Genomic DNA, 20,843 nt, shown 5'->3' on the forward strand with positions numbered 1-20,843 from the left:
AAGACATTCAAGCAGGACTTAATGTTACAAGACATTTTTAGAAAATGAGAGTGTATAATAGTACTACTTAAGGTTTAAGCAAAGAGTTTAACTTCATTAAAAGAACAAAAATAAGAGACTAAAAGCCAAGTGAGACTTGCATGACCACATCTGTTGCAGGTCAGGTAACTGAATCAAGTACAGTTGGATAGATAGCATTAGAAGCTGGAGGAGAGAAAAGATTGGCAGTAACTCTTTCCCATTTCATTTCTTGTATGGTATATATTTGGTGGATCTATGAATACTTCACGAAGTGTTCACTGACTACCTTCTGTACCAGTGATGATGTATGCCCTTAGAATGACGGTGTTCAAGAAGGCTACTTTCATGGTTGTGAGTCACATAGACTTTTAAGTCAATTAGTAGATTAAAGTTACCTCACGACCACACAAACTGGTCTACTGTTTGCACAGTAAGTATGTTTGTTATGTGTTAGGAAACAGGAATCGTGAGTATTATTGTCTGTTTTTAAATTTTGGTGGCCTCTTATTCACAGGGACAGGCTGTAGAAAACCTGAAAGCACAGGCCCTTTGTTCCTGGACTGCAAAGAAAGATAACCATTTGAACTTCTCCAAACATGACATTATTACTGTCTTGGAGCAGCAAGAAAATTGGTGGTTTGGAGAGGTAAACGGAGGAAGAGGATGGTTTCCAAAATCTTATGTCAAGATCATTCCTGGAAGTGAAGTAAAGCGGGAAGAGTAAGTATCTCTGTGTATTTACATGATGTTTCCATCAGTAACCCAGCCCACAGGATGAGTAGCTGGAGTCTGAATACAGACATAGGACTAGAAATGTGATTTCTAGCCGAGAAAAAAGCTTATGACAGATGTATGTTTTTAGCTTTAGAATCTCTTTGATTAGTTATTTCAGATTCATAGTCTTCAAAGTACTATACTTAAATTTTTATGTACTATAGTACTATATTTTCTATTTAAGTATTTTTAATTTTTAAAATTTCAATTTAAATATTTTCAATATTTAATTTTTTTGTGGTACTAGGGGTTGAATTTAGGGCCTCATACATGCTAGACAAATTCTCTACCACTTGAGCCTTGCTCCCAGTTCCTTTGTTTTTTGTATTTTGTTTTGGAGATAGGGGCTCACTAACTTTGCCCAAGCTACCGTAGAGCTCATGATCCTCCTACCTGTCTCCTAAGTACTACTGTGGTTTGAACTCAGAGCCTCATGCTTGCTTAGCAGATGATTTACCACTTGAGCAATGACCCCCAACCTTTTTGTCTCCTTAGTTTCAGCTGGTGCTCCTGTTTTTTTTGTCCAGGATGAGCCAGGGACCATAATTCTCTTATATGTGGTCTCCCGTATTAATGTGACCACAAAGTCTACCCACAATCCTTCTGATCTCTGCCTCCCAAGTAGCTGTGATGATAGGTGTGAACCATCGTGCCTAGACTGTAATGCTTTACTGAAGTTCTCCTCATTGCAAATTGGACCATTCCCGTATCTGAGCCTCTACGTTTCCTTGGACATAACTTCTCTGTTGCTCATAGCATATGACAGTATAGTTATCGACTTGTGTTACCCATATTCCTTACTAGGTCATAAGCTCCATGGAAATGAGACCCATGTCTTTGTTGTTACATGTTTTTCATCTCTCTGATGATATGTGCATGTGTATATGTATGTACTGGAACTTGAACTCGAACTCATCAATTTTTGCCCACAACTGGTGTTCTACCACTTGAGCCCCACTTCCAGTTCCTGAAACTTAGTTTAATCTTTTTTGTGTCTGAGGGAATAATGAGCCTTGAATTCAGGGCCTGGAAACTGTCCCTGAGCTTTTTTTGTTCAAGGCTCTCACTCTGCTGCTTAAGCCAGAGCTACACTCTGGCTTTTTGGTGGTTAATTAGAGAGAAAAGTCTCATGGACTTACCTGCCTGGACTGGTGTCAAACCCCAATCCCCAGATCTCAGCCTTCCGAGTAGCGAGGATTATAGTCATGAGCCACCAGTGCCCAGCCCCAGTATATTAATGCATCTTAATATCAAATCATATTAGGTTAATGAATGAGGAGAGAACAAATGAATAAACAGATGAAAAAAGCCAAAAATTTAACAGGTTGAGATATCTGGCCTTATTTTCCAGTTTGCAGGGAAGTCAAGTTGTCAAATGTATTTACTACAAGGAGATAAGTACTCTAAAGTAGCTATGGGTAACTGTCTTTTGTGTTTAACATGAAAGTTGATCTAAATAGAAAAGCAGTCCAGGACTGGGAATATGGCCTAGTGGCAAGAGTGTTTGCCTCGTATACGTGAAACCCTGGGTTCAATTCCCCAGCACCACATATATAGGAAACAGCCAGAAGTGGCGCTGTGGCTCAAGTGGCAGAGTGCTAGCCTTGAGCAAAAAGAAGCCAGGGACAGTGCTCAGGCCCTGAGTCCAAGGCCCAGGACTGGCCAAAAAGAGAAAAGCAGTCTTAACACAATGCAAAGTGCTGCTCTTGGAAATCAGAAAGCTCTAGTTTTAGTTCTATTTTTGTCATTCTGTATGGAGCAACCTGTTTTGGTCTTGAGAGTTTCTAATTGATTGAATGAAAATGTTAAACTTAAGAATCTTTGCAGTACTGAGTTTCTATTTATCAATGTTTAGTACAAATGCAGAAACTTACTTTTCAGACTGACATGGAAATTAGAAAAGAATAAAAATTAAAGCCGAGCATCGGTGTGTAACCCTAGCTACTCAGGAGGCTGAGATCTGAGGATCGTGGTTCGAAGCCAGCAGGAAGAAAAGTCTGTGAGACTCTTATCTCCAGGAAACTTCTAAAATGCTGGAAGTAGCACTGTGGCTCAAGTGGTATTCACCTTGAACAAAAGAAGCTCAAGGACAGTGCCTAGGCCCTGAGTTCAAGCTCCAGGACCAGCCAAAAAAAAAAAAAGAAAAAGAATAAAAGTTACAATGATATGTAGCTGACATCTGTGTGTGCTAGGCCCTTTCAAGATACTATCTTATTTATTATTCATAAATGTTATAGAGAAGAAAACTGTAGCAAGAAGAGATCAAATTTAAGTGTTTTAGAGGATATTTATCCTAACTTTCCATTCTGTTACCAGTGCTGAGATAAGTTAATGTTATTGGAAAGCCTGCAGTACAACCAGGCATAGTGGCACATGCTTGTGGTCTCAGCTGCTCAGGGGCTCAGGCAGAAAGATCCCTTGAGCTCACAAGTTTAAGAATAGCCTGGACAACATAATGAGACTTATCTCAAAACAAAACAACAAAAATGTAAAGCAAAGCCAAGTAATAAAGAATTCAGCACTAAACAAGACAATTCCATTCACTCTGGCCATGAAGTTTCTAAGTTCTACCTCATATAGACTTGCAAACTGCCTCATTCTATGATTTCCTCATGGGTCCTTGAAAACCCTGGTACATCCCACAGGTGACTAGTTCTATTTTTTTTTTTTTTTTTTTTTGCCAGTCCTGGGGCTTGAACTCAGGGTATGGGCACTGTCCCTGAACTTCTTTTGCTCAAGGCTAGGAAAAGAACCACCGCACCACTTCCGGCCTTTTCTGTTTATGTGGTACTGAGGAATCAAACCCAGGGCTTCATGCATGCTAGGCAAGAACTCTACCACGAAGCCACATCCCCAGCTAACTCTTCCAGAGTTTTGAAGACAGCTTCCTGGATTAACAAAGCTAATGTTACGCCTGTTCTGAGATAAATTTTAAAATATGATGTGCTCTAAACAAATAATAAAATTTGCCAATGCTGTCCTTATTTTCCCCTAAACCAAGCCAAGGCCTGAAGGTACTTTAGCAAGACTTCCATTTACTCATGTTCAGATGTCTTTTAAATTTCTTCATAAAGGCAAAATATCTCACATTTGATGATCTATTAAGTTATATTGACACTAATTTACTTTAAAATATAGCAACTTATAATTAGACCTTCAGAAGGATTTTGTGTATGTGAAAGCATTCATAGTAAGTAAACTGATTCAGCATTTAAATTTTAAGAAAATCCTAAAAGAATGCACAACTAAAATCTTTTGTATTTCTCAAATACCTTCTTTTGTTGTTGTTTTGCTTGTTTTTGCCCTTTTTTTCTATCATTGTTATCTTTCATTTGTGTGTTTATTTGGCAGATCAGAAGCATTATATGCAGCTGTAAATAAGAAGCCTACCTCTGCAGCCTACCCAGCTGGAGAAGGTAAGCTTTAGCAATTGGTAAATTAGATAAGATTTAGTTTATTGACTTCACATGTAGTCATTCTCCCTGCTTCTGAGTCACAGAGTTTGTGAGGTTAGGAAATCCTGTCCCTGTCTATTTCATATGACTATGAAAGATACAGAAAAAATATGGCTGGAGTACTGGCATTTTTAGAAATGAAAATTCAGCATACATGGCTAAGTAAGATTATAATTTAAACATTTTTAAATTTACACATATTCAGGAAGAAAGGAAATTTCAGTATACTTAGTTATTTGTAAATGTATTTAATTGTAATGTGGCACATGAAGGTACTCTTTATCACAAATATTTCAAAGAATTGTGAGGTTCTGCTTTTGGTTTTGTTCTGGTATTGGGTCTTTAACTCAGGGCCTTTTAGTCTTGCTAAGCATTTTGCTCATGCTAGCGTACCACTCAAGCCACGCCTCCAGTTGAGCTTTTTTTTTTTTTGGCTGATTAGTTGGGCTTTTCTGCTGTAGCTGGCTTTGAGCTGCAGTCCTCAGATCTCAGTCCCCTGAGTAGGTAGGATAACAGGTGTGAGCCTGAATTGTGTTTTTGTTCTACAGCCTGTTGGGCTGTGTGGTTGATGAATGGTTTTGATTTTGTTACTGTGATTTTTTTCTTTTTGGTCAGTCCTGGGCCTTGCACTCAGGGACTGAGCACTGTCCCTGGCTTCTTCCCGCTCAAGGCTTAGCACTCTGCCACTTGAGCCACAGTGCCCCTTCTGGCCATTTTCCATATACGTGGTGCTGGGGAATCGAACCTAGGGCTTCATGTATGGGAGGCAAGCTCTCTTGCCACTAGGCCATATCCCCAGCCCCTTTAAAACAATGAGCTTTTTTTTTTTTTTTTTTTTTTTTTTTTGCTAGTCCTGGGGCTTGGACTCAGGGCTTGAGCACTGTCCCTGGCTTCTTTTTGCTCAAGGCTAGCACTCTGCCACTTGAGCCACAGCGCCCCTTCTGACCATTTTCTGTATATGTGGTGCTGGGGAATTGAACCCAGAGCCTCATGTATTTGAGGCAAGCACTCTTGCCACTAGGCTATATCCCCAGCCCCTATGATTTTTTTTTTAAAGGCTTATACAAATATATATATATATATTTTTTTTTTCCACACACACACATTGAAGCCATTCATCAACAACCTGCAGCTGGTTATTGTGGTGGAACTTGGCTCCTGTTGCTGTGTGCTAGAGACTGGACATTTCCATGATTGTGTATTTAAAAGATTTGAAAAAGTAATTTAGCTGATTAAAGTGTATTTTACATAACAGATTTTTTTAGTGTATATATTTTTACTGTCTACTAGATGACAATGTCATTGAGCCTCAATTTTGTTATTTGTAAAGATACTGATATCTCTGTAGTTGGGGGGTCATATTTTGTGGTTTAAAAATGGTAACCAAAAAGGTAGAAAAACAATTTTTAAAAAAACTTCAAAAGCTTTGTTAAATAACCTTTTTTTTTTTTGGCAGTCCTGGGGCTTGGACTCAGGGCCTGAGCACTGTCCCTGGCTTCTTTTTGCTCAAGGCTAGCACTCTGCCACTTGAGCCACAGTGCCACTTCTGGCCGTTTTCTATATATGTGGTGCTGGGGAATCGAACCCAGGGCTTCATGTATAGGAGGCAAGCACTCTAGCCACTAGGCCATATCCCCAGCCCCCTAAATAACCATTTTCTAAGCAATTTAATAGTTTGCTTCTATTTTGTTTTCCTAGGTACTAGGTCATATACTGTAAACATATCTTAGTGATTAATGTAATTTCTGTTTTATACCTGGTGTTTTTTTTTTTTTTTGCTTTATTCTCTACAGAATATATTGCACTTTATGCATATTCAAGTGCAGAGCCAGGAGATTTGACTTTCACTGAAGGTGAAGAAATATTGGTGACCCAGAAAGATGGAGAGTGGTGGACAGGAAGTATTGGAAATAGAACTGGAATTTTTCCATCAAACTATGTCAAACTAAAAGATCAAGAGGTAGAGTTATTTTCTACTAAAATCACCCCATTGTTGTGACAAGGATTCATACTTAAAACAGATTGCTTTTATTATTTTAATCAGGCTGTTTCCATTACAAGGAAACCTCTCAAAATAGCTCCATTAGTACAGGTTTTATTATAGGGTTCCCGTGAGACTGGTATGGTGTAGAAGTTCCCAAGCATTTTACTTTTTTTTGGCCAGTCAGGCCCTGGGCACTGTCCCTGAGTATTTTTGCTCAAGGCTAGAACTTTACCACTATGAGCCACAGCTCCACTTCCGGTGTTAATTGGAGATCAGAGTCTCATGTGCTTGCCTGCCTATGCTGGCTTCAAACCACAATCAGGTCTCAGCCATCTAGGATAACAGATGTGAGTCACCAGTGCCCCACTGCATTTTAAATATTTGAAGTTACTGTTCTCCCCCCCCCCCCCCGCCGCCCAAAAGAATGGTTTTGTTTTTGTAAGTATAAGGGTTATATCTAGTGTTATTTATCATATTAGAAACTAAAATAAATTACTTAAGTGTATTACTTCAGCAAAAAATAACAATCTATTATGTGGTATATAACTTGATAAGTTCAGGGGGGGAGGGGAGGGTTGCACTAGGGCTTGAAATCAGGGCCTCAAACTCTTGCTTGGCGTTTGGACTCAATGGTCATTCTCTACCACTTGACCCACAGCTCCACTTCAGCTTTATTGCTGGTTAATTGGAGATAAGAGTCTCACAAACTTTTCTGTCAAGGCTCAGGGAGCACATCCAGGTGCTGAGTTCAAGCCCAAGGACTGGGATGCGTTTGTGCACACGTGTGTGTGCATGCACACACACACATAGACACACAATGTTGTTTCATGAATATAGTTTAGCTAACAATTTAATGACCGAAATACTTTTTATCTTGAGACAGTCATCACACTTTTGTATAAAGCAGAAATGTTAGAGGCTCATATCTATTGAGTAAAACATAATTTTTAAAAGATGTTTACTCAGGGGGCTGGGGATATAGCCTAGTGGCAAGAGTGCCTGCCTCAGATACACGAGGCCCTAGGTTCGATTCCCCAGCACCACATATACAGAAAACGGCCAGAAGCAGCGCTGTGGCTCAAGTGGCAGAGTGCTAGCCTTGAGCGGGAAGAAGCCAGGGACAGTGCTCAGGCCCTGAGTCCAAGGCCCAGGACTGGCCAAAAAAAAAAAAGATGTTTACTCAGGAATGAAAATCAGATTACGCTTTTTTTTTTTTTTTTTTTTTTTTTTTTTTTGCCAGTCCTGGCCCTTGGACTCAGGGACTGAGCACTGTCCCTGGCTTCTTTTTGCTCAAGGCTAGCACTCTACCACTTGAGCCACAGCACCACTTCTGGCCATTTTCTATATATGTGGTGCTAGGGAATGGAACCCAGGGCTTTATGTATATGAAGCAAGCACTCTTGCCACTAGGCCATAATCCCAGCCCAAATTTCTACTCTTTGATCAAGAACATTCTTAAGTGAAACCAGCTTTGTTTTACTGTGAGCACCTGGCAACGACAAATACTGTCACTATTGATAATAACAGAAGCCATAGTTGGCTACGCATGGTATGAATTTTTTGTTCTTAAATTACGATCAATCAACTTTGGAAGAAATAAAGCAAGAATCCCCCGCCCCCCCCAGCCAGGAGCTATAGTGAGTCAGGATCTCTTAAGGTAACAGGATCAAAACTCTCATATGCCTTCACACATCAGGACCTGTGTAATGGATGTAGTGGGCATCAGTGTTAACTCCATTAAGGAATAGGTATATTTGGCCCGGAAAGATTCAGAAAATGAGCTCTCTTTGTGGAGTGAGTAGATAGCAGCATCAACTTCTTGTTGACTAGATCTCCTTGAGAGTGCTAGCTTCTTCACTCATTTGGTCTTTGTTTAAAGAAAGAATTTTGAAGAATAGAATTATTTCATTTCTAGTAAGCTTTGTACATTTACATCTGGAATTTTGGAGATGATAAAAGCAATTTATCTTTTCCTTGTAGAATGTTGGGAATGCTAGCAAATCTGGAACATCAAACAAAAAACCTGGTATGTATAATAGTGACCTTGAAAAATTGCTAAAATGTTTGACATAGACTTGAATTCATTGTTCTGCTTCTCTTCTTTTCAGAGATTGCTCAAGTAACTTCAGCATATGTTGCTTCGGGTGCTGAACAACTTAGTCTTGCACCAGGGCAATTAATATTAATCCTAAAGAAAAATGCAAGTGGTTGGTGGCAAGGAGAGTTACAGGTAATGTTCTTTTACACATAGTAATGCATGCTCATGGAAACATCACGTGGAGCACCAGTGATTCAGGCCTATAATCCTAGCTACTCAGAAAGCTGAGATTTAGAGGATCATGGTTGAAAGCCAACCTGGGCAGAAATCTGAGACTATATCTCTAAAATAATAAGCAAAAAGCCAGCCTAGTAGCCTGGCTAATGTAGTAGAGCACTAGCTAAGTAAGCAAGCTGAGCAAGCCACCAGCAGTAATAATAATGATAATAATACCAATCAAAAATTGATCATGCATAGTTAATACCACTCAGAGGTAATCAATATATTATGTTCCCCTTTAATAATTTGTCTGTACACTTTAGCACAGTGTGTCAACACTGAAGATAATAACTTAAAAAGTAATTTTCTCTAAAAGCCTAATTGTTTTTCAGTAATGCATCCCTTATTAAACCATAGATCACCTTCAGAAAGGAAAACATAGCAGCACCGTGCCAGGGACTGCCTTAGGTGATGGTGTACTGGCTAGGAGAAAAACTTCACCCAAGCCATGTATTGAGAAAATACTTGGGTTTTTGTTCAACAAACAGTGCAAACATAGAGGGCCCTAGTTTTTTACCTTTAATGTTAAAAAAGTTGTTGAATATATTTTGATAGAAAAATATGCATTCTTTCACTTGTAAAGTTCCTCACTAGTTGAAACTGAAAAGCATTTCAGGATTTAAAGATGATAAGAAAAATTGTAATTCTTTTTATTGATACATAATATAAAAGACAAATGTAGCTTTATTCTGAGAAATTGGAGTCAGGATTCCTAAAGAACAGATGGAGTTTAAATTCTTTTTTTTTTTTTTTTTTTTTTTTTGGCCAGTCCTGGGCTTTGGACTCAGGGCCTGAGCACTGTCCCTGGCTTCTTCCTGCTCAAGGCTAGCACTCTGCCACTTGAGCCACAGCGCCGCTTCTGGCCGTTTTCTGTATATGTGGTGCTGGGGAATCGAACCTAGGGCCTCGTGTATCCGAGGCAGGCACTCTTGCCACTAGGCTATATCCCCAGCCCGGAGTTTAAATTCTTTATGTTCCCAAATAACCCCCTAAATTTACATCTTCTGATTTACTTTGGAACCAACTAAATGGGACTTACAACTCCTTACACATTCTATTTCTATTATCCTGATTAATTATTAACAAAACTTGGAGGGATATTTGCGGTGAACTAAACCACTTAAGGCTTAACTTGGAGGTGTTAGGAGAAATCCAGAAAGATCTTTCTGTAGTATAAATATTTGTGTGGAATACTGAGGGAACTCTGAACCTGAAAGATGAAAGACTTCTAGATTAGACTTCCGCAGATGGCATTTTCTGCAGCGCATTGAGATGCAGATTGAAGCAGGTCCTTCAGTAGTTTACTGTTGACCTGGAAAGCCAATTTTAACTAATTTTAACCATCCCATAGCTGTCCCCACTTCTAAAACCAGTTGCAGGTTTGGTGGTCCTCAAACCAGTCTCAAATTTGATAATTCACTAGAAGGACACATGGAGCTCCCCAAAAGCTGTTACACTCACAGTTTACTTCTACAAGGGACACAGCCAAGGGAAGAACTACAAGGGACTGAGTACAAGAGGCTCCGCAAAGGGAATTCCTGGCTGTCTGCTCCCAGTAGAGTCATGGACTGTCTTGGCAATCATTTGTGATAATACACAGAGCACATTGCTAGGAAGCTTTGCTGGAGCTTTGTTATCTGGAGGTTTTATTGGGATTCCATGGTTGATTCGTGGTTGATGGTTCATATCACTGTACTCAGTTTCAGGCCCTATGCAATCTAAGACACTATGAATCAGGTCAGTGAAAGGATTTAGAGATTATATCCCAGTAACTAGGTATAAAGGTGAGACCTATGTTTGGGCAAGATTAATTTTTCTTATATAATTAAGAGTTTTATACTTTTAAGTTATATCTCAATGATTCTTTCCACTCTCATCTTTTGAATTGTGTATTCTTTTTGCTCATTTTATAGGCCAGAGGAAAAAAGCGGCAGAAGGGATGGTTTCCTGCCAGCCATGTTAAACTTTTGGGTCCGAGTAGTGAAAGAACCACACCTGCCTTCCATGCTGGTATGAAAATGATTGACTTTTATTTTACTTTTGAAAGAACTTTGTTAAAATGTAGTAACTTCTTAGATTAGCTAACTCTTGAAGGTATGAAATATTTCTTACCTAACTACTCTTGAAAGGTATGAAATATTCGTTCTTTCCTTCTGCTTAAAAATAACATACCAGCAAGGCGTGGGGGCACAGCCTATTATCCTCACTACTTGGGATATGGAGATACAGGGATCATTGTTTGAGACCATTCTGGACAAAAAAGAAGTTTGAGAGACTTCATCTCTACCAATAACAGCTCAGTGGTGCAAACCTATCATCCTACTATATGCATGCATCCCAGACCAGCCTGTGTTTTATAGCAATACCTCACCTCAAAACTAACAAGTGTCAAAGGAATTGGAGGCATGACTCAAGTGATAGAGTACCTCCCCAGTAAATGCAAAGCCCTCAGTTTAGTTGCCAGCCCTGCTAAAAGAAAACATGTAGTTTGCCTGTCAGTACTAGAGCTTGAACTCAGGGCTTGAGCACTGTCCTTTTGCTTTTTCATTAAAGGCTGGCACTCTGCCACTTGAGTCACATTTCCAGTCATGGCTTTTTGGTGGTTAACTGGAGATAAGAGTCTCACAGACTTTCCTACCCAGGCTGGGCTTTGACGTAGGGTCCCCAGATCTTAGTTACCTACATATAGGATTATAGACATGAGCCACCTGACTTGTGCCTAGTTTTAACTTGAATTTTTTTTTGTGTGTACTGGTCCAGGGGCTTGAACTCAGGGCCTGAGTTCTGTCCCTGAGCCTCTTTTATGCTTGAGGCTAGCACTCTAGCACTTGAGCCACTGTACCCCTTCTGGCTTTTTTCTGGGTAATTTATTGGCAGTAAGAGTTGCAAGGACTCTTCTGCCCAGGCTGACTTTGAACCACTATCCTCAGATCTCAGCCTCTTGCATAGCTAAGATTACCTACCTGAGCCACTGGCACCCAACTGACTTGGATTTTTAACTGGAGTTCATTAATTCTTATTTTTATAAGACAGAATGGGGGAAGGAGGATTTGAGAGAGCAGCTCAAGGAAAAACTTTGCCTAATTTTAGTATTTAATAGCAATTTAAATCCTTGGGATATCACTAATCCTTATATGAATAATTAATTTGCTTGTTATTCTTTTTCTAGTATGTCAGGTGATCGCTATGTATGACTATGTAGCAAATAATGAGGATGAGCTCAATTTCTCCAAGGGACAACTTATTAATGTTATGAGCAAAGATGATCCTGACTGGTGGCAAGGAGAAATCAATGGGGTGACTGGTCTCTTCCCTTCAAACTATGTTAAGATGACAACAGACTCAGATCCAAGTCAACAGTGTGAGTAATACTTAATTATCTCTCCTCTGGTGTGAAAACTTTAATATGCAATACAGTATCACTGTGCTGAATCAGATCTTGAACTCAGCACTCATAATAAATATAGATTAATGATTCAAGTAAGGAAATGTTCTCAAAGTCAAAGTTGGGCTGCAGAAGCATACTTTTTTTGTACTTCAGATTTTAGCATTTATCTGGGGGGGAAACGGTGAAATTTCTGAGTTCTTTGGTTTGCTACAACTTCCCTTTACCACTATTCTCTTTCAGCAGCCATTGTTCCTTTACAGCCCAATGAAGACTAGCTAGTCCTATAATTGCCCTATTGATCTAGTCACAATTATCCTTTCAGTTTGTAAATACTATCAATTCTGCAGCCTTTTATTTATTTCCCATGTGTACATGTCATCCAGGTTGGAAAAAATTAAGTAACTTAAACTGTGAAACTTTCAGTATGTGATTTCCCCCCACCCCCAATACTGGGGCTTGAACTCAGGGCCTGGGCGCTGTCCCTGAGCCTCTTTGCACTCAAGGCTAGTTGGGCTACAGCACCACTTTGAGCTTTTTCTGGGTAGTTTATTGGAAATAAGAATCACATGGACTTTTCTGCCCAGGCTGGCTTTGAACTGCAGTCCTCAGATCTCAGCCTCCTGAGTGGCTAGGATTGCAATCATGAACCACTAGTGGCTGATTAAGTGATTCTTTAGATAGCTCCTTTATGCCACAGTTTCCAAGAACATGGTCCAAATCTCAAAGTATGAAATTTGGTATTATATTAGGGGGTTGTCTCATGGTAGTTACCTAGCATTTTTTATAGTTTACAAGAAATACAGCATTGATAATAAATGAATAAATTAAAACTGCCAAAACATAAATACAGTAATGATAGCAATAATAATAATTAGGGAATGGACAGGATTCAAAAATAATTCTTTAGCTTCTTGGAGTAGATATTACTTTTTCCTCTCTTTTGATTTTTAGATTTATTAACAAAAAATTTTAGGATTTGTGGGTTTGGGTTTTTTTTTTTTTTTGGTCAGTCCTGGGGCTTGGACTCAGGGCCTAAACACTGTCCCTGGCTTCTTTGTGCTTAAGGCTAGCACTCTACCACTTGAGCTATAGCACCACTTCCGGCTTTTTCTGTTTATGTGGTGCTGAGAAATCAAACCCAGTGCTTAGTGCACGCTAGGCAAACACGCTACCGCTAAGCCACATTCCCAGCCCAGGATTTGTATTTTTATCACTGGTGAAATTATTGAAAACATTTATCTTTTCCTTTTTTGGGGGGTGGGGTGGGAATTGTCAGTCCTGGGGCCTGAACTCAAGGCCCGGGCACTGTCCCTGAGCTTTTTTATTCAAGGCTAACACTCTTTCACTTGAGCCACAACATCACTTTCAGCTTTTGGGGAGGTAGTTAATTCGAGATAAGAGTCTCAGGAACTTTCCTGCCTGGGCTGGCTTTGAACCACAGTCCCCAGATCTCGGCCTCATAAGTAGCTAGGATTATAGGTGTGTGCAAGTGCAGGGTTTTTTTTATGGTATGAACATTCTCAAATGTGTCTGAGAGTTTCAGGAGAAGTGGCAAAGAAAATTATAACAGCTTGATTCTCTAGTGAATGGCCATTTTTAAGCTCTACTGATGTTTTTGCAGTTTGACTAATTAGGAGTCAGTTTAATCTGATTAATAAAAATTACCCGTGACACCTTTCTGGGAGCTGTAAGATGAAGGTATTTCTGATTCAGAGCTACTGTGTCTGAGGATTTTTAGCTAGTGGTCCCTGGCATCATTCCAGTCCTCAGAACATTTGGCAGTGATCACCATCTAGGAAAGGAACCCTCCAGGAAGTCGGTGGAGAATTTTTTATTCTTTAACTGAATAGTAGGTGGCAAATAAGTGCTAAATTATTCAGAAAGTAGATTGATATGAATTAATTATCCCAGCACATTCACTATGCAGATTACTTTTGACAAGCCAATTTGGGCAGTGTGCATTGTGCATGTGTATTCCAGAACTCAGGAGGTTGAGGCAAGAAGCCAGCCTAAGCTAGAGAACAATTTTGTCCCTCCCCCATATGCATTTTTTTTTTTTTTACCAGAGAATACTTGGTCTACTATTCTTACATAGATAGGACTGGCATCTACCTGTAGATGAGAGCTACCAAACTCAAATGTTAATTTAATTAATTGGTTGAAAATGAAATAATCATTTGTGGCTGATAGCTACTGTATCAGATAGCCCATCTCTAAAAGACAACCAGTTTTGAGTTGTCCCTGAAATAAGTCAATTACAGTATTCAAACATAGAACTAACAAGAAAAGGAAAAGTTGTTCTTCAGCATTGATGACTTACATAGTAATTTATTTTTATTAATTTTTGTGCCATTCTTGGGTCTTGAACTCAGTGCCTGGGCACTGTCCCTGAGCTTCTTTTGCTCAAGGCTTGAGCCTTGAGCCACAGTTCCACTTCCAGCTTTTTCTGTTTATGTGGTGCTGAGGAATTGAACCCATGGCTTCATGCATGCTAGGCAAGCACTCTACCACTAAGCCACATTCCCAGTCCTACATAGTAATTTTAAAGAAACAAAATCCATGTGTTTCACATTTGATTTTCTAGATTTTGGACTTATAAAAATGTTTTTTAAATTTTCATTTTCTAATTATTCTTTGAGTATCCACCATATATTTACAGGCATTGATTGGGAAGACAAACATGAAAACTTGCCTTCTCTAAAATAGTTTCAGAGTTTAGTGATGAGGAGACAAAGAAATACAATTGCTCTAATGAGTATTCACACAAGTGTATTAGGAAAAGATCTCCTAAATCTTCTATAGGGAAGGAAGGCCTGTTGACATGGAGGGTTTTGTATTTGAGCTGAGACCTAAATGACAAGTAGGTGTAGTTTGTTGGAAAGTTTGTAGTTCGTTGGGGGTAGGAGAAGTTAAGATTTCTTTTCCTGGTTATTTCCATATTGAGAGCTAGAAAAATAGAATGGTCAAGAAGCTGTCTCAAATAGGAATACTTTCAAAGTTTTCAGCAACTTACCTAGTACCTTTTTTTGGCTAATGTTGGGATTTTTAGTCTGATTGTATCTGAAAACTGAGTACTTTCTTATTTTGCCTAAATGAATGAACAAAGGGTCATCATCCGTCTTGTAAGAAAAGAGCTCTCAAAGCTGTAATTCTCTGAGCAATTCTCAAGTAGATTCCTTTGAAAAAGTGTATTATTCCTAGAAAACTGAAGAATACTGTTTGTGTTAGCTTGAAATAGCTGTTTATTAGAAACTGAGGAGCCCTAATCACATTTTCAAAAATAAGGAATTTAGTTAAATTATATTGGCAGCTTTGAAATTCATTCACCTTAAGTTTATATAAGCCTATGCTTTTCATGGGCTATGATTTTGAAAATGCTTAATCCTTATACTTGAGATCTTTAACCTCCCTAGGAACATAGAAAGAAATCATCTGCTATAGTCAGTATGAGGCACTGAGAGCAGGTTAAATTATAGATTACTGTTTGAGTCTTTGCCTTTATAAATATTCTTTTCATTTTATTATATATAACTAAACATTTTAAGGCTGATAATCTTAGTAGGTCAAGTTTATTTAGTTGATGTTGCATGTTATTATTAGTCAAATTTTTTCTCACCACCTAATTTCCTTATGTTCATTTTATTCCTCATTTTTCTTTTTTTAGGACCCAATGTTGTCTTCCAGTTGTGAAAGCACCCCAGAGACCCACTATCCAAGTTTGACTCTAGCGTGGAGGCAGGGCAGGCAGCCCTGATCAAATATCTCCTGCACAATTCATTACTTCCTTCGAATGTTAGAGCCACTTGTGATTATTTCTTTGTGTTTCTAATTTATCGTTAAAATTTATTTGTAACAAGTTCAAGGATAGTGGGTCTTTGTGTGGCTTTCCCTGCTGTTCACTCTGGCATCTTTTAGCAGTTTTCTTCTTTTTTTAATTTGGTAATTTTAGGTTATTAGCATGCATATTCAGTTTGCCCTTACATGGTGGGAGTTCAAACACACAAAGACCCACTATTTACACAAACTGTTCTCTTCTGGTTTGGAATGGGCTGCCATGCTTTTCTAATGTTACTGCAACATGTATATTCAGATACGTTTGCTTATGTTCTGCTATTACATTTGATTGAATTCTAACCACAGCAAGCTCTTAATTGATTCAACCTGATTTGTCCTCAAGTGTACACTATGCTGTTACTTTCTAATATGCCACTATAAGTACCAAAATTTAGATTTGTTTAAAGGCCAAGGATTGGAAATAGCCTCTTCTGTGTAATCTGAGTGGGAGCAGTAACTCAGGGGTGCTTTTCTTCTCCCACAGAAGAAAGCACCTGGAGGGAGCATGTACCTGGAGCATATGTGGGATACATTTAGTTTGTTTCAGCTGCCCAGCAACAAGCACTTCTTTGCTGCTTCCTCTAGGGTCTTCAAATGCCTTGGGCTACAGATAACAGCATCATGTGCTCCAGCATATATCTCTTACTTCTTTACTGATTACCTTAAAGTGAACTATTTTTTTTAGGGATGAAAAGTTCCCATCATATACTGTGAGATATAAAACCTTTCCTGGTTTAAACAAAACATTTGTATCTATGATATATGTTAAAGTCAGAATTCATTTTACTGATTGTAGTCAGAGGACTACATGTCCCAGGACATAAAAGGCCACTGTTGGCATTTTTACTGGATTTAGTAAAAATCATAAAGAATCGTTGAAGAGTTTGAAGACCCTGAAGCCACCCACAGGCTCTAGTGAAAGGCTCATAGTGAGGAGTGAGGTGTGAGAGTGGGCATTCCTCTGCATCCACAATGGTTCTTCGCGACTAAAGGCTGATCTTCCACTCACACTTGTCTAATGTATATCCATATTGGCTATGCTAGCACAGTGTTTCACTTATTTTCCTTTAAAGGAAAACATTTTTTAAATAACACATTATTATAAACTTACTGTTTGTGAGAGCACTTAGTTGAAACAAAAAGGAATTTTAGTAGACAATATTAAACTATATTTGCAATCAATGAGAAGTTTATGCAATTTTAAATGTTTACAAACTGCAGTGCAATCTACTGTTTGTGAATGTCTTTAAGTATTATCAGGGTAAGTGTACATAAATTCACAGTTTCATTTCTTCACAGAGTTCTTTAGGAAAAATGAAATATGTTCTTATACCTCTCAGTTTAAGTTAGAGGCAAATTTTGTGCAATATTTATGTTGATGTGCCTATCTATTCTGAATGATTTCAGTCATTTATTGCCTAAATCTTAACTTTACAACATTTGAGAAAGAACCATCAGTTTAGTTACAGCTTTACAAAGTTCAGATGTCTTTGTCCCAAAATACTTGACATTCTTGAGTATAGGGAGATATGTATGTTTGCTCCCTGGGGAGGGATCTCTGGTTATTACACCACCTCCGTTCTTAGCATTGGCCATCATGGTGATATTTTACAAATATGACATGAACAGGAAAGCAAGAATACCATTTTAGGGGTAGAATGACATCTTTGCCTGCAGTCACTAAAAGAGACAGTACAAAGACTAAGTCCTTTCCCCCAAACTGATTTTTCCATATTATATGGATCACTTGGTTTTGCCTTTCTTCCTTTTAGCTTTATGCTTGTTCACCTTTAGTTGAATTCAATATAAGGATAGTCACTTCAAATACTGAGATTAGAAATCATACCACCTTTAATTAGCCACATTGTTTTTTGCATAGCATTTTTCCTTAGGGCTTATCTATATATAAGGATAAGTTATTTCAAAAGTTTTTGTAGCTCAAATCACTTCACTTTTATAATGATGATAATAATTATTAAGAATGACATTCAGGTTGAACATAATATGTTCATCAAGTACCTATAGATTAAGTCACATACTGGCCCAATATTTAAGCTGAATGTCAATCTGAAAAATAAACTTTACTGTGTTATCTGAAATACCACTCTTTGCATAGGAATTTTGTCATATATCTTGAGAGAAAGGAAACTATAACATACAATAATTTAATCCTTTGAAGTGCATGAATCCTCATTCAGCCATGAATTTGTTCTCTTCCTGGTTCATTGTAGGGCAGCTTTCAACTTGCTTAGATGAAAAGAATTTATTAGAAGTATGGAATTTTAAGTGGGAGTACAGGAGAGGATGAAAAGACTGTAGTATATGATACAATTCTTCAAGCATGTGATTGAATTTGTTGGGTTTTCCAGCAATGAAAAACAATCAGTTGTAAAACCAAAGCTGCTTTTTAGAAAATTTGAAAATTGAAGTCAATTCTATCCCATAGTTTCTCTACAATTCTGAGTCCTTTCAAAATCTTACACATATTTTAAAAATATGGCATCATTTTAGTGTTAAATACAACATGAATACTGGTAGTTCAAAAGAAAGAAACTAAGGAAAGGAAAAGTAAAGAGAGAAATGCCAACCCTAGTTGCCAAGAATCCTTGTAAATAGAATCTATAATGGAAATACTGAGAGACCTTTGCCTAAAGTGGCATTACTGGATGCTGCTGTAATGCTACTGTAATGTAATAAATTATTAAATTGTCGCAAAGTGCTGTTTTTGCCTTAAGTTTTTATTTTGTGTGTCTTGAAAAGTATAGTATTAAAGGTATTGAGATTGTGCAAATGCTGAGCACGCTTGGCATGAGATAATCTGTTCTTATTTTTACAAAATTGTAATATAACTATGCAAGTGTGTTTATTAAAAGGACACAAACTACCTTACTTGTATTGTGTATTTCTTTGAAGCATCCTTTAAAACTTATTTTTGCTGTTTCATATTTAGGTGCGATCCACTGTCTTTGGAACTTCTCTTTTTTCTTTATGTGGTCTCTGGGTACAGGCGAGCTAATAAGAAATGTTAAGTGGCAAAATCTGAGATCATTTGATACAACATAATCATGTACTTTGAAAGCAGAAGAACTCTTAATTTCAATATGCTGTTGCTCACAAAGGTAAAGGGAAATATAATCTAAGATAATAACATTACTTATAGCTTTATTTACAACTTATTTCTAAAAGGATTAGAAGGAATTTACAAGTAAATAATTTACTGCAGATGTACAGTAAGGTTTTTAGTACAAAATAAGCATTTATTTGTAACATTTGGCATCAAAGTTGGTGACAAGAAAAATCTGGTCAAAACCTAACCTATTTATGCCTAGCATAAAAGTTACCTAGCAAACATGTATTGAGGATGTACATGAGGCCACTGAATACTAAGTCCTGGGCATACCAAAACAAGTATAAGGGCTTCTGGCATTGGGTAGTATGAATCTTGGTGCAGGCATCAGGACATAAGCAGACAGGTGTATTTTTTAATAGCATTTAAACACAGCAATGCATACTTAACTAGACACCAAGGGAAAGCACAGGAGGTACCTAGATGGAGAACCAGCTATAGACAGAGGAAGGAACAGAGACAAAACAGCATGGGAAGTGTACGGACAAATTAGGAGGATTAAGCCTAGGGCCAATGTGAATAAGTGGGCAGAGAAAAGCAGAGGCTGGGAAGTTAGACTGAGGCTGGACCTTGGAGAGCCTGGAGCCCCTGGTCCCCTGTGCTGCTGTTAGGACTTCATTCTGCTATCCCTGGGAACCATTGAACATCTTATTGGCTAGCACAAACTGCTCAATACAAATACCTGAGTCACAAATACAGACTCATGTGTAATTTAAAATTTTCTAGCAGTTACATCTTTAAAAAGTAAAAAGAAACAGGTAGAATTAATCTCAATTAATTGTATTTTTGCTTAACTCAGTATATCAAATATTCCAGCCAGACATTGATAGCTCACACCTATAATCCTAGTACTCAGGTGGTTTAAGATCTGAGAATCACAGTTTGAAGCTTGCCTGGGCAGGAAAGCCCTTGAGACTCTTATCTCTAACAGCAAAGCCAGAATTGGAGCTGTGAGCTCAAGTAGAGTGCTAGCCTTGAGTGAAAAAGCTTAGGGCCAGCTCCCAGGCCCCGAATTCAAATACTTCCCCCACGAAAATGATAGATACATAGATTCCTTCACTTGCTCTTCCAGCCCTTTTTCTATTGGTTATTTTGTATGTGTGTGCTGATACTAGAATTTGAATTCAGGGCATTCTCAGTCACATTTCTGGTCATGGCTGGTGCTGAACACTTGAGCCCTCCATTTGTGTGGTCTAGACTTTTTTTTTTTTTTTTTGCCAGTCCTAGGCCGTGAACTCAGGGCCTGAGCACTGTCCCTGGCTTCTTTTTTGCTCAAGGTTAGCACTCTGCCACTTGAGCCACAGCGCCACTTCTGGCCATTTTCTGTATATGTGGTGCTGAGGAATCGAACCCAGGGCCTCATGTATACGAGGCAAGCACTCTTGCCACTAGGCCATATCTCCAGCCCTGGTCTAGACTTTTTTGCCTGGCTGGCCTCACTATGCTTCTTAGATCTTTGTAGCTAGGATTATAGGTATGAGCGACTGGTGCCCTGCTGTATCCATTATTTTTGCCAGTTCTGGGGCTTGAACTCAGCCTAGATGCTGTCCCTGAGCTTCTTTTGCTCAAGATTAGCATTCTACCACTTCAGTCACAGTGCCACTTCCAGCTTTTTTGGTAATGTTGGAAATAAAAGAGTCTCACAGGGCTGGGAATATGGCCTAGTGGCAAGAGTGCTTGCCTCCTACACATGAAGCTCTCGGTTCAATTCCCCAGCACCACATATATGGAAAATGGCCAGAAGGGGCGCTGTGGCTCAAGTGGCAGAGTGCTAGCCTTGAGCAAAAAGAAGCAAGGGACAGTTCTCAGGCCCTGAGTCCAAGGCCCAGGACTGGCAAAAAAAAAAAAAAAACCACCATAAAAGAGTCTCACAGACTTTATTGCCTGGGTTGGCTTTGAACCGTGATCCTCAGATCTCAGCTCTCTGAGTACCTAACATCACA

At 38.7% G+C, this 20,843-nt stretch overlaps 1 protein-coding gene across 5 annotated transcripts in view; it reads left to right on the top strand.

Moving 5' to 3' along the window:
- Positions 1–20,843, top strand: part of Itsn2 (intersectin 2) — a 120,848-nt gene that overhangs the window by 81,713 nt on the left and 18,292 nt on the right. For 4 of the 5 annotated variants that reach the window (XM_048353326.1, XM_048353322.1, XM_048353324.1 and 1 more), the window contains 7 exons: positions 536–741; positions 4,147–4,211; positions 6,044–6,210; positions 8,215–8,260; positions 8,343–8,464; positions 10,465–10,561; positions 11,721–11,912. In XM_048353326.1, the coding sequence (XP_048209283.1) occupies positions 536–741; positions 4,147–4,211; positions 6,044–6,210; positions 8,215–8,260; positions 8,343–8,464; positions 10,465–10,561; positions 11,721–11,912 (895 nt within the window). Of the gene's footprint in view, positions 1–535; positions 742–4,146; positions 4,212–6,043; positions 6,211–8,214; positions 8,261–8,342; positions 8,465–10,464; positions 10,562–11,720; positions 11,913–15,603; positions 18,659–20,843 lie in introns of those variants that run through there. The other variant, XM_048353325.1, reaches the window with a different exon arrangement.

Source organism: Perognathus longimembris, chromosome 8, assembly GCF_023159225.1.
Source record: "Perognathus longimembris pacificus isolate PPM17 chromosome 8, ASM2315922v1, whole genome shotgun sequence".
Taxonomy (NCBI): Eukaryota; Metazoa; Chordata; class Mammalia; order Rodentia; family Heteromyidae; genus Perognathus; species Perognathus longimembris.